The 12,945-nt window shown below is 41.7% G+C and overlaps 2 protein-coding genes across 5 annotated transcripts in view; one reads left to right on the top strand and one right to left on the bottom strand.

Annotated features, from left to right (window-relative positions):
* kremen1 (kringle containing transmembrane protein 1) overlaps window positions 1-882 on the top strand; it is a 33,535-nt gene extending 32,653 nt beyond the window's left edge. For 3 of the 4 annotated variants that reach the window (XM_037259072.1, XM_037259071.1, XM_037259073.1), the window contains one exon: window positions 179-882. In XM_037259072.1, coding sequence (XP_037114967.1) covers window positions 179-368 — 190 coding nt within the window. In that variant the 3' untranslated portion in view covers window positions 369-882. The remainder of the gene's footprint in view (window positions 1-178) is intronic. The other variant, XR_005098772.1, reaches the window with a different exon arrangement.
* Window positions 883-6,742: 5,860 nt separating this feature from the next.
* LOC119127291 (calcium-binding protein 7) lies at window positions 6,743-10,238 on the bottom strand. The gene is made up of 5 exons (XM_037259201.1): window positions 9,815-10,238; window positions 8,591-8,734; window positions 7,870-7,982; window positions 7,422-7,572; window positions 6,743-7,323 (listed from the first exon to the last, which is right to left on the bottom strand). The coding sequence occupies exons 1-5, from the start codon at window positions 9,921-9,923 to the stop codon at window positions 7,193-7,195; spliced, it is 648 nt and encodes a 215-aa protein (XP_037115096.1). The 5' UTR covers window positions 9,924-10,238; the 3' UTR covers window positions 6,743-7,192.
* Between the last annotated feature and the right edge of the window lie 2,707 nt (window positions 10,239-12,945).

The raw sequence follows: 12,945 nt of genomic DNA, 5'->3' as shown, positions 1-12,945 counted from the left end.
AATTTAGTGGCGTTACTCAGGGTCAAAGAATTTCTCGACTTTCAGTTCAGATCACTTTGCGGAGTCTTTTTTACAATGCGATGTGTCTACTCACTAATGGGTCGGTTCAACCCCTAGTGGCGACGTTTAGGACTTAACACAAACCTTTGTCACGTTAACCTGCGTCTTTTGCGCCCAGGTCTCCCCGAATCCCCACAGTGAGCGGCTCAGACAGCTGCAGCCAGAGCGCTTCAACATCATCAGAGCCATGGATCATCTTGTACCGGCCCTCCACCATCTCCCTCTTCAAGCAGAAACTCAAGAGCCACCATCAACACCACCACCACCACCACCACCATGGAGACCTGAGCCCCTTGGTGGGCAACTAGCGCGACCCTTGATCCCTTCCTCTGAACTCTATGGTTAGCAAGGCGCTAAACTAACGAGTGGCTAATGCGGGTATGGCACCCTCTGGCCAGGATGGATGCCAACTTTCTCCGTCAGCGTGGTGCCGCTTCTTCGGAACTCGGGCCTCATTTGCAAAAGTTTTCAGGGCGACCGGTCGCCCTCGGAGAGGGTAAGTTGCTCACGAGTCGAAGAGGACCGCACCGAGGGTGTTGCGGAAGTCTTAGCGTCGTGTGGCGTTCAAGTGCCTTACGGCATATCCCCCTCGCTCTACTCACACATCTCATGATGACAATGATTTATTTTTGTAAGCCTTTGTAAATAGTCGCAATGAGGCGTTTAATGGCCCGTTCGTTTGTGTTCTTTGTCTTTACTGAACATATTGTTCACATTAGCTTTGAAACGCGGGATGGGGCGGGGTAACATTGAGTCCTATGTAATTCTATGTGCTTGTTCGTATTGACGTCATAGGGACAAAATTATTGGGACACCCAAGAATCACAATAAATTGCAACTAATTGAAAATCACCCACCAACATCTACAAAAATTAATAACATTTATAGTGTCTTCAGTAAAACATATTGTTATGTTCGGAAAAAGCCCTGAAGCAAATCCTACACTAAGCCAGGCGCTTAAATGCTTTGCCACTAATAAATTCATACTTTTGTTAATAAACACATATTGGTTTATAAAGTATTTCTGATCAAACAAAACACGGTCTTGTTACAGCAAGCTTGCTAGCACTAATTGCCTCTCAATTGCATGTTTTGCAAAACACATACACATCAAGTTACTTGGCCTGAGCTCAATACAAATTTGCAACCCTTGTCCCAGTACTTTTGTACAAAGCTATGCATCCACTCTTTTTAATTTCGTCAAAGCAAAGGAGAGACCCGGCAAAAAGTTCTTTATGGTAAAAGTACTTTTAACAAGATGCACTTAAACTTTTTTACAATCGGTACGCCCATAAGAATTTCGGGACCAAACCCAGAACACGAGTAGGTCCTGACATGGCGACGCGAGCCCGAGGGCACTTTGACGGCGATTTCAGTCAACAGAAGAGGGCGTTAGAGGACAAAGTAGCAACGCTGTGAACTTGATAAAAAATATTTTCTTAATTCCTATTCCATGAAAGCAATATTCATCAGAATACCACGTTAAGACTCGTGACTATATTAATGCAAAAGAACCTTTTTCCTTCGACACACCTCAAACCACGAAAAAATCTTAAAGGATAAAAAAGGTAGAATTATGTTTGTGTATACCAGCCCATAGATGAATACAAATATAGTCAAATGTGAAAGAAATTGTTCTTAGGACCAAAGTAGCACTTGCACATAAAAAGCGGCACCAGAATGAGAAATTAAGCTCAAATTTTAATTTAAAAACAACTTAATGCCTCACCTTAATTAAATGCCAACCCGCCCCCTCACAGAAAAAAAATTATATCTTTTTATTGGCTGCAAAATACATATAATGTATTTAAAATAACGGACATCAGCACGGTCTTACTTGACTTAGCAGAGCACCCATATTTAAACACCTCGCCTCAAATAGATGCCATATTTTTTTGCCTCTGGAAAAAAACATTTATATTGTTTCATAAAAAGATAAACGTTTAATAAAACATATTGCAAATAACATAAAGCAAGTATGAACTCCACACAGCCAAAGCACTCAAACTTAAATGTCTCACCCAAACATCTACGGTATGTTAAAAAAAAGAAAGAAAAAAAACTAAACAAATTGCTCACATTTAAACGCCTCAATTCAAATAAAAATCGTCAACAGTGTTTGATAAAACGAATGTCAAACGATACAACAGTGATCCCTCGCTACTTCGCGTTTCGTTTATCGCGGCTTTACTACATCGCAGATTTTTTTTCCAAAATTAAAAAAACAATCTAAAAGTCAAAATAAAACTTCTAAATTGAGGAAACATGTGTCTAACCTTTAGGACAATGTAGTATTGCTCCAAATATTCCTCCGGCTGTCTAGCAGCACGGTGTTTTTGATAGCAACCTACATTCATTTTCCGTCAATTAATGTGACAAGTTGCCAAAGTTCTTTTGGACCAAATTGTGCAAATGATTTGTGGACATGCGGGAATGTGCCACAACCAGAACCATCATCATCGTCTTCATATTCTGTATGAAACAAGAGTGTAACATAGCAGAAGTAGTGAAATTTATAATTTATACAGTAAATTATTGTTTATTTTATATGTGAACGGGAAGTATCTTTTGTATTAAAAAATAGATAAAGGAAAAAAAGTGAAGTAGCTGCTTGGTTTTATTTAATGTGTCCTGTTTGCCTAAATAAAATCTGCATGTTTCTTAATGATCGTTTTCTTTGTCTTTTCGGGGGCTTTCTTTTCCGCGTGGGAAAATCTCAAATATATTTCGCAACAAATACAGCATGGCGTGTTTTGTTGTGATGCTAAAATACTAATCAGATATAGCAAATGGCTCACTGATACACATGTAGGATAAACTGGATCAATATTTGTCATAAACTAAATACTAAGTTGCTTTACCAATGTAAACCACAGATCGGCAAAACAAAAAAAAAAGCCATCTGATTTGGATTAATCCAGAATTCTGTCTCTAAAAAAGGCTTCCTCTTAACTTTGGATTTGCATTATACTCTGGTGCCCTCTTTTGGAACTCAGGTGCACATAGTTTTTATTTGTATATATAGATATTTTATATATTTTTTTAATATAATATATATATATATAATTGACTTGACCTGTTATGGACGTATATGCTCTTGCCACATCAGTCATCTTTGGCTTGTCCAAGTCAGGTGACACTGAGCACCAATAAATTTGGCACGGACGCAAATATGCGAAAGGTTGTTGTTGTTTTTTCTTCATTATTATTTTTCATTTATTATTAGCGTTAGGTCTTTTAGTCTGTGCCTGTCGGCTCTCTGGTCACAATTTTCGACCCAGTAGATGGCGGCAATGCCCCATATATCAGGTGGTAAACTGCTCAAAAACAGGAAGAAAAAGAAGACAATATGCCAAACTTGATAGTGTGGCGCGAGGAATGAAATGTTTACTACTCGAGGTGAGTTCTTCCGGTTTTTACCCATGGGATTTGAAAAGCGGGCTTGGTGAGTCGTGATTTAGGATTTATCAAGAGCTACTCGTTTCTTTTAAATCGGTCAGGTTGCATTGGGTTGGCATTTTTTTCTCAAATTTGTGACTGCACTTCCACGTGTTGATTATTCTGTACCAATTGCTATTGGATATTGAATCACTGAATTGTAGTCAATTGATCAAATGTAATACTGCTAGATAGTGTAACACTTTAACATAGCTCATTATCGTCATGCATTGTATAATATTGATGAATATGAACTCTCAGCAGAAAAGTGTACGATTAGTGTTATTTAGTTGGAGTGAATTTCCCCTTAACCCTTGTAACTTAATTATTATAATTATTTAATATAATTATTTTTACTTAAGTAAAAAGCAGTGTTGGTGTTTGTGCCTATTTTATTAATATTTTTTTTCTGTTTGACTTTGCCAGTCTATCTTTTTCACATTTTTTTCCTCAATCATTTAAACGTCGTGCTGGAGTGAACATGTGTTTAGCATTTGTGACCACTAGAGGGCAGTCAGGGATTAGATAGAATCCCAAACATCTGATCTTGCTTATTTTACTTAAACAGGAAGTGACCCAAACGTAACTGGAAGTGCCCCGAATTGAACCAGAAGTGCCCTTAATTGAACCGGAAGTGCCCCAATCATCAAAATATCAAATGTCAGATTTGACAGGTGAGTAGCGCCCTCTGCTGTCCGTTCGCCAGACCCAGGTAATGCACCTAAAATAATTTGTTTGATATAAAAGAACCAGTGAAGTGATCAAAATATCACATTTTCACCTTTAACATTCCCCCAAATCTTTACAAAATTACGTTTTTCCCATCTACCTTCTAATTTTTTTTGACAGATTCAACCCATTCCAACTTTAAACTGTTCATCTTAATTATTCCAAAACGTCCAGTTTCGATTTTTAGATTTAACCCTAACCATATTCATATCGACATTTTTTTTTACCAATCCATTCCAACTCAACCTGTTCATCTTCCATCTTCAACATTTTCAACTTATTCCCAGTTGTTTCATGTCATCCACTGTCATTTGACATCATTCTGAAGCATTCTCGAAGTATTCATTCAGCTTCTTCGCTTTCACATTCAATTTCTCCAGAAATTGCAAATTCCAGATCTTTATTATTTTTGAAGCTGATGGGTGTTGTCACGGCAACGTTGCCCTACATTTCCAAGTATATTTATCTCTGTCTTTGTGACGTACAGGCGTATTGACGCACACCAAGCAAGAGATGTTTTGTTCCTTTTTTGCAAAGAATAGATCCACACCTCTGCAACCCCCCCCCCCCCCCCTCCATCCATCCTGTTTCCATTAGCAACCAAGGGGGGGGGGAGGCTTGCAGTAATTCACGGCTGGGACGCTCGGTGCTGATAGGTTGCTGCAGGGTGACCTCATCAATTTGCTATATAGCCGATAGCAGTCTCTTTATTTATTTATTTATTTATTTATTTATTAGCCAATCTCACGGGCCTTTTAAGCAAAACTGTGAGGTACTTTATGTCTGTAGCGTAGTGCACATGCTCCAACCAAAGGTGTCAAATCCAGGTCCAGAAAATGGAAACTTTGGCATAATTTGGCTTTAGCCACAGGCGCTTCTAACCAACCGGCAGGTAAACGACATTTACCTGCTGGCTTGGTTGGCTACCACATATTAGTGGATGTTGGAACATGTTAGCATATAAGCATGTATGAGTGCATGTACAGTAAGTACAAAGTACTTTTTCACTAGACGCATTTCATGTTAGCATATGTTAGCACATGGTACTGTGTTAGTTCATATTAGAATATTTTAGTATAGTTCTGAGAATATTTATTTGAGAGTGCAAGTTCACTTATTAGCATATGGAAGCATAATATGTTCCAGTGCATGTTGATGAATTTTAGCACATTAGCATCATGCTGCCATTTCATGTATGTGCATTTAAGCAAACAGTATGTGAGCAGTGAGCACATATCTTGGTAATGAATAAAATGTCATGGTTATGCATGTTAGCACGTGTTACCGCATTAGCATGTATGGTCTAGCCACCAATAAAAAAAGAGTTGAGAGTTGTGTTATATGGTGTTTCATGTTTTATTTGGTTTTCTTTTGGGGGCAAAAAAAAACACCACATTCCACAGACAGTTAAATGCTAACAGCCAATAAGACAGCAAGTCACGTCCCCTCAGAAACAGGAATACACTGAAAACTTCCACACTGTCTTAATGTGTGGATGTTTTTTTTTTTTTGTATTATGACAAGTATCAAGAAAATGATAAGGCAGTAAATTAACTATTTATTACTAATTCATCACATTGTATGTGTGGGACAATCATGGCGGTCACTTGTTTTTGTTGTGCGCTGCAGCGAGTTGTAAAGTGCAAAATGGGAACCATGTGTTGGAGATGACATTACCTCTGCCAAGGAGATTGTTTACTTATTTACATCTAGCACGTGTGAACATGGTGGCATGTGTTGTAGATATGTCAGTTAATATTAGCATATGGGAACATGTGCGAATGTTAGCACAAGTTAGCATTGTATTAGCATGCCTGTTTGGGGCATTTGTTGTACATGTAAGTTAATATGTTACATTTTAGTGCATGTTAGCACATGCTAGCACATTTAGCCCTCATGTTAGCATGTGTGAGCTTGGTCACATGTGTTCTCAATGTGACCGTTAGTCATTTTAGCAGTGGTTATTACATGTTAGCATTGAATTGGCATATGTCAACTTTATGGTATGTGTTGTCCGTGTAAATACGTACATACGAGTTTACAGGACATGTTAGCAATTAGCCTGTGTTAGCCAATTGGAATCATGTTGTTTCAAAGATGTGCTTGTGATTTATTGCCACATTTATGGGTGTCCCAACCCTATTGTATTGCCAAAATATTCATTTGATGCTTTATTTTTAAGATGAGTGGTTGGAACGCTGCTGAACGCTATCTTTGTTTATTGCTCGTTCGCAATACATTCTGACGCGCGCACACGCACGCACACACATACACACACAAGCACACTGGCTCACAGTTTAGCATTAATACACAGTTGGTGTGATAATGACGTAAACGCTGACGGGTATACAAACACACGGTCGCTGAAGTCCATGCATAACATGCATAGATGAGGTTATTCCCGTTTGCTGCTGTTTGTCCACCAATGGCGCCCCCTGCAGCCTTGGGAGGCACAGCAGTACAGTGAACCCATGTTCGATTGCACACTATTAAGCAGTCATATTTGTATTGTTTGTTTTTTTTACAGCACACAGCCAAATCTCAATTTGTCGAAGTGTCAGAGCCTCGGTTGCTTTCGATGCTGTCATTCTTCTGAATTTGGGTGCGTGTGTGAGGTAGCATTTGTGTTCAAAATTTATTTTCAATTACCATGACATCAATGCTAATGACTTTAGCCTGTCTATGACGTTTCGTATTACATGTTAGCATTAAGCTGAGACTGAGATTTGTTCAAGTCTTTTGTGACACGCTTTTTCTCTATTGTGTGATTTTTACCTTTTGTGGGTGGGTCAGTGATATATCCCTGCGATAAACGGGGGTTCACTGTACTGTATTACACTCGCACGCACACGCACAAAAGACGTCACACAATGACCAGGCGTTGGAGCCATATGTGGTCCATGTGTCTTTGAAGCCCCTACGTCCGTAGAGTTTTTGTTGTCCGTTAAGTCTAGCAAACGATTGACTATTTCATGCCGCTGCGCAGCACCTGATTGGCGGCGATCAGCATTACGCTGATGATGAAGGCGATGGCGAAGGCGCAGATCAGGCTCTTGCGCACGCAAGTCTGCTTGACCTGCTGCGTGGGGCTGGAACCTCCGCACCGGAAACAGCACAAAGTACAACGATTAAAGCCCAAAAAGTTCATCTTAACACCAAATTGGATTTGAGAAGCGGGTCGAAGCGTTGCTTACTGTCGATGTCCACCTGGCAGTCCTCGGGGTTCACCATGTGGTTCTCCTCGGTCATGATGATGTTCTCGATGTCCTTCATGGACAGGTGGTCGCAGAAGGTGTCGTACAGCAGACGCTTCAGCTCCTCTACCGTAAGCTTCTGCATGTCACACTGACGCACCCCAAACAAGTCACAATCTTACTTATAAAATGAGTTAACCCCTGCCCCCCCCCCCCTTGTTATGTAACACTACTAAGGCCTGGAACTGCCAATGTGAAGTAAACCTCTTTGATTAACAAATATTCGAATGTACTTGTAAGCTAAATGCTACAATGCTAAAAGTAGCGCTGATATAAAGGTTGGATTTTTTTATTGAAACTTTCATTTCCGAAAGAAAAATAATTTTTCAGTCAAAAAGTTGCATGTGTTTGAATTCAAAAAGTTTTCTATTTTGTAAAATGAGTTTACCTTCCAGAAAACTGAGTCAAAGTCAGTTCCGTTGAACTTGTCGGGCATGGCGGCCGCCGTCAACTTTGGGCCGAGCAGCGTGACAAACTCCTCAAAGTCCACCTGGCCGTCGCCTGACCAACAAACATAACCAAACTTACAAAACGTGGGGGGTTGGGGGGGTGTTAACTAAAAATAAAAAAATTAAAAATACAAATGTTTATTTACAAAATATTTGCACAAAAAAAAAGAAAACATTTTAATAGTTTTCAGTGTGCCTTACATGAGGAAGACTCATAGTCAAAATGTCAAAGATGTGTTTATTTGGCGCACCTTTTGTTGTTTATGTAAAATAAACAAACTATAAAAAAAAAAAAAAAAAACATGTTAGATCAATAAATAAAAAATGGAGGAGTTGACGGTGGTGCGCCGTGGATGAATGCGGCCACGACACGGTGAGGGGTTTTTGGACTGTGAGTGCCGGGGGCCCCGGGACTTGCAGGTCCATGCACCCCCCTCACTCCTTCCGGAGAGGGTTTCAATACCCTAAACCTAAACCCTTGAGGGGAAATAAAGGTAACATATTTAGATGAAAAGTTTTTGTTGAATTTCTTAAAAAAGGACTATTTAAAATGTTTTTTTTTTTTTTCTAGAATACAGTTTCCAAGAAAAAAAACTATTTTTTTTACTTAATAATGATGCTGTTTGTACACGTGCGTGTGTGTTTGTGTGCTTGCGTCACCATCCATGTCCAGTCGCTGTATGATGACCTCGAGCTCGACCTCGTTGGGCATGTATCCAAGGGAGCGCATGGCCATGCCCAGCTCCTGCTTGGAGATGAAGCCGTTGCCGTCGCGGTCGAACACTTTGAACGCCTCGCGGATCTCTGCACGCACGCGCACACACACATGCAGACTGAATTAGGGACAGAGTGTTAACCTGAGCTGGAGACCACAAATTGAAGCCCAAACTCTTGTTTCAACTGAACCTTAGATTGAAGTTCTAATGTGAAACTCTAAGCCTTCTTTGAAACCTTCACCCTGACTTTGGAACCATAGCAAAATACTAAACAAGCTGTGCCACACAATGCTGCCAGGCAATAAGTGACCTCACAAACATGGAAATTGACTCATGATTGTCACCCATAAATTTTGCCTAGCAACAAACACAAATCCCCAACATGGCAACAATTGATCACTGAAATGCAAATTAGTGGCCCATGAAATCCGCCTAGCAACAAGTGCTTCTTGTAAAACAATGTCCAATGACATCTTTCTAGTAACATGGGGCCACTATAATTCAAATTATTGTTCCAAGCAGCACAGAGGCAAATATGACCAATAATGGTGCCCTGCAAATTCTACCTGGCAACAAGTGGATGTGCAAATGTATCGTAGCCAACATTTATGTCACATGGTAAATTCTATCTGGCGACAAGTAGTCGCAAAATGCAGTATTTTACAACCATATGTAACAAATCAGACGAGTAAAAACTGATCAAATATAAAAAAAAAAGATTATTAAAAGTAAAGACAATTTCCAATTCTAGTAATGACACACGAATTTGATGCGCAATTTGTCTTCGCGGGCCACGGCGGTCCGTATCTGGCCCCCGGGCCTTGAGTTTGACACCTGTGGGTTAGGGTCTCTTCAGGGTTTGTGAAAGCAGCGAATGTTAAGGATCTTTAGCGTCGGCCATGGTTCGTTCAAGGTCGGCCAACACTTTGATTGTTTTGTCAAATTTCTTTTGCGAATTGGAACATAGGCACATTTTTTTGCCGGGGACCTAAAACTATTGGCAAACTTCTGGCGAATAATCAACTGTTTAGCTCAGTGCTGCCCCGCGTGTGGCACAAAGTGCTACTACACAGAAGGCACTGTCATTTGGACTTTCCTGCAAAACTGTAAAAAGTTTTACAAATATGACATACAAATCCCGTAGAATTAATCTCACAAATTGTCTCACCTTCCACCTCGTCCTCGGGCAGGTTGACCGGGGGGCGGTAGGCGAGGAGGTCCGGGATGGTGCACACGCCCCGGTACATGAGCGTGGACGTGACCGGGTGCATCGGCATGGCTGCGACCCTCTTCCCGGAGATTCCAGGGGGGTTAGGGGCGGCGGGATCTAGCTACGGGAGACCGACTCGCCTGGACGGCTACCAGGGGAGCGCATCGGAAGCGGCAACAGCGGCGGCAGCAGCAGCGAGTCCATGGAGCAAGGTGGGTGCAAAATCTTGCCTCGCTCACGAGAATTCATTGAAAAAGATTAGAATAATAAAAACACACCCAAAAAAGTCCATGTTTGGGTGCGCGCACACGCTGCGGCAGCGGGCTTGTGCGTGGCGGGGGAGCCACTTGTTGGTTGCGCGCACCTCTCTCTCTCTCTCTCTCTCTCCCTACTCGGAACCCCCACCCCACCCTCGGGAGAACGCTCACGGCTTCAATGAAGCGTGCGCGAAGACTGAAGCAACTCCTTTCCCGTCGTCGCTCTCTCCACCTCTTTTTTTTTTTTTTTTTACACATTGTTCGCCTCTCCACCCGTACCTTCATGGATTGTGCCACTTTCACCCTTAATTGGACCTCTAATCAGAAGATAGTTTTTTTTTTTTTTTAATTGAACGAGAGCCTCTGTAAACGATACGAACCAATTCAGTGAAATGCTCTTTGAAACCCCCTTGGAGCACCTCAGTCGTTTCCCCTCACTCAGAAGGTGGGCGACAAAGTCAAACTGGAAACTTTCTTCCTTCGAAAGTGCTGTCACAAACCCTTTTTGTTTTTCTTCTCCCCAAAACATGGTAATTTTGTTTGTATTTGTGTCCATCTCCTGGAAGCGCACCTCCACGGTAAGGTACTCAGCGGAAATCCCGAGGGTAATCCAGTTTTACCTTATCTGGTTTCACTGAACAGATGCATTTTTGTGCAGTGCGGCAGAGGGCTGATAAGGAGCAACAGTGCTGTGTGTGCACTTCCGCGGCGTCAAGATAACGCCGTGTGTGTGTGCAATGCATCACGCAGGTCATTAAAAGCAGCAGTTTTGTTCATTAAAGCACCCCCGCCCTCACCTTCCAACAACCCTTTGATGAGACTTAATGTTCCATTAGGTGAGCGGCACTCGGATGTTACATGATACGGATGCTCAAAAAGAAGCTGCTACCAATTGCCAAAAATGCGGTGCAACCCTCTGGAGGTATAGATTTCGCACCAGGTGGGATTTAAAAAAAAAAAATAGATATGAATAATGAAAGACTTTGATCACTTTGCACCAAACATTGCAAGCCACGCCCCCCCCTTTTAAAATATCAATAGAGTTGGTGCACCCCTTAAACGGACCCCAAAGTTGTTGATATCCATTGATGTCAGGTTATGCAAAAAAGACAAAAGTGCACACACAATGATCAGGATTACACGAAATCCAGGTTCAGTTTTAAGGGCAGCACAGTTAAAATGACTCATTTTAATTTAGTTTTTTCAGGGTGCGTGCAGGTCAAAGAGTGTACGCCAATTACGTCGGAATGTTAAAAGTTGCAAAGCGGCTGCTCGAGAAACACCCGTGATTAGAATCTCCGAGTGCTATTACATTTTTAGATGTCACACACTCCAATGATTAGGTCCACTGACTATGCCAAGCTGTTAAAGGGGGCTAAACACTTTGGCATCATTTTTTTTTTTTCTACGGATGCAATCATAACAATCACTGAAACTGCTCTTGCCGTTTAAATCTTGTGCGTCCTCAAGGGTGGACTATGTCAACGAGGCCGCTTGTGCGACAAACCGGTTCGGGAAAGGCTTCTTTCGAGACACTGCTCATTGAATGTTGCGGCACATCAAAAATGCCTCATGACTCAGAAAACCGTGGCGGGTAGATTTCAAGTCTTTTTTTTTTTTGTGGGCGGTATCATGAGCAGGAAAGAGTCACCAGCGAAGCCCCACGTCACACGCCATATCCTTGCTTAACTTTCCCGAAAGGATCATGGCGGCTATTGAATCACCTCCTCTGCGCTGGGAGGAAAAAATCCATTATTTACGCTTCTCTCCGGGGAATGTGCGCCGCCGCCTTCACCAAGTTGACGCAAAGCGCCAAACGGAATGTTCCGGCTGGTAATGACAGCGGCCGCCTTGTCCTACAATCCCTGCCTGAATCGTAAAAGCCTTGTTAGCCGTGCGGCTATACGACGCCATTCCAGTCAAGTCAAAATAGATCAAATAGTAAGCGCTGAGTTTCATTTTTCCCCTTTTGCCGTCACTTGTCGGACAAAGGCAACAACGTCGTCCTCAGCTCTGCCATCCGTTCGCTAGAACCAAAGCTAATTAAGAGAAAGTTAACTCGGCCTCAAGCTATGTAACTAGTGCTGAAATTAACTCGGCCTGACGCTGAGGCTCATAAAATCGACAATAACTAGGCCCACAGCAAACTAGCTTGGCCTAAAGCCTACTACACCTGACATTTTGTGGCGCGAAAGACAGGACGGGATTGTTGTCATGGAGGAAGAACGTTTCAATCTCTGGGAAAAAAAAAAAAAGCCAAAACGGCACTTCGCAAAGCTAAAAATAGAGTTTACAAGGGGGAGAACTTCCAGACCTGACGACAGTCGGAGCTTCATTTTGCAAAAGCTGTGTGTATGTATGTGTGTGGGGGGGATTGTGATGGGGCTCACAGAGCTCTCGCAGTGCCGCGCCACTTACATAACTTCAAAGTCAATCCTGTTGACCTACTTGAGAGTTTTGCCATATTCTTGACACTCGGAGAGACATTTTCGTCAATAAAAACCCGCTACCTCTTTCTCGAGTTTACCTTTGGTGACATTTTAGCTTTTAGTGGCCATTGAAGAGCAATTGTTGGGTCCAGACCATGCCTCGACAATAAAACACCCAAAATCGATTTCTTTCAGCGACGGGAAATTTGGTCGACATTTATTCATTTGTTCGTTCATCTTCCGTACCGCTAAAAAAATTGAAGTATCGATTTTACCATTCGCTTCTATGCCTAACCAATCAACCCATCCCAACCAACCGGAAGAAGAATCAACCATCCCAACCAACAAACCAAGCAATGAACCAAACAAAGTTTATCAAGTAACAACTACAAAACCAAAATTT

This window comes from Syngnathus acus, chromosome 9 (genome assembly GCF_901709675.1).
Source record: "Syngnathus acus chromosome 9, fSynAcu1.2, whole genome shotgun sequence".
NCBI lineage: Eukaryota > Metazoa > Chordata > Actinopteri > Syngnathiformes > Syngnathidae > Syngnathus > Syngnathus acus.
This window is presented reverse-complemented; position numbering and strand designations above follow the sequence as displayed.

Bases quoted from the DNA above. Each gene is read 5' to 3' on its own strand.
- LOC119127291 (XM_037259201.1), bottom strand. From the start codon at position 9,923: ATGCCGATGCACCCGGTCACGTCCACGCTCATGTACCGGGGCGTGTGC. The intron at 7,573-7,869 runs GTAAACTCATTT...GGGGTGCGTCAG, and splicing joins TTGACTCAGTTTTCTGGAAG to TGTGACATGCAGAAGCTTAC. The intron at 7,324-7,421 runs GTAAGCAACGCT...TCCGGTGCGGAG, and splicing joins CTGCCAGGTGGACATCGACA to GTTCCAGCCCCACGCAGCAG.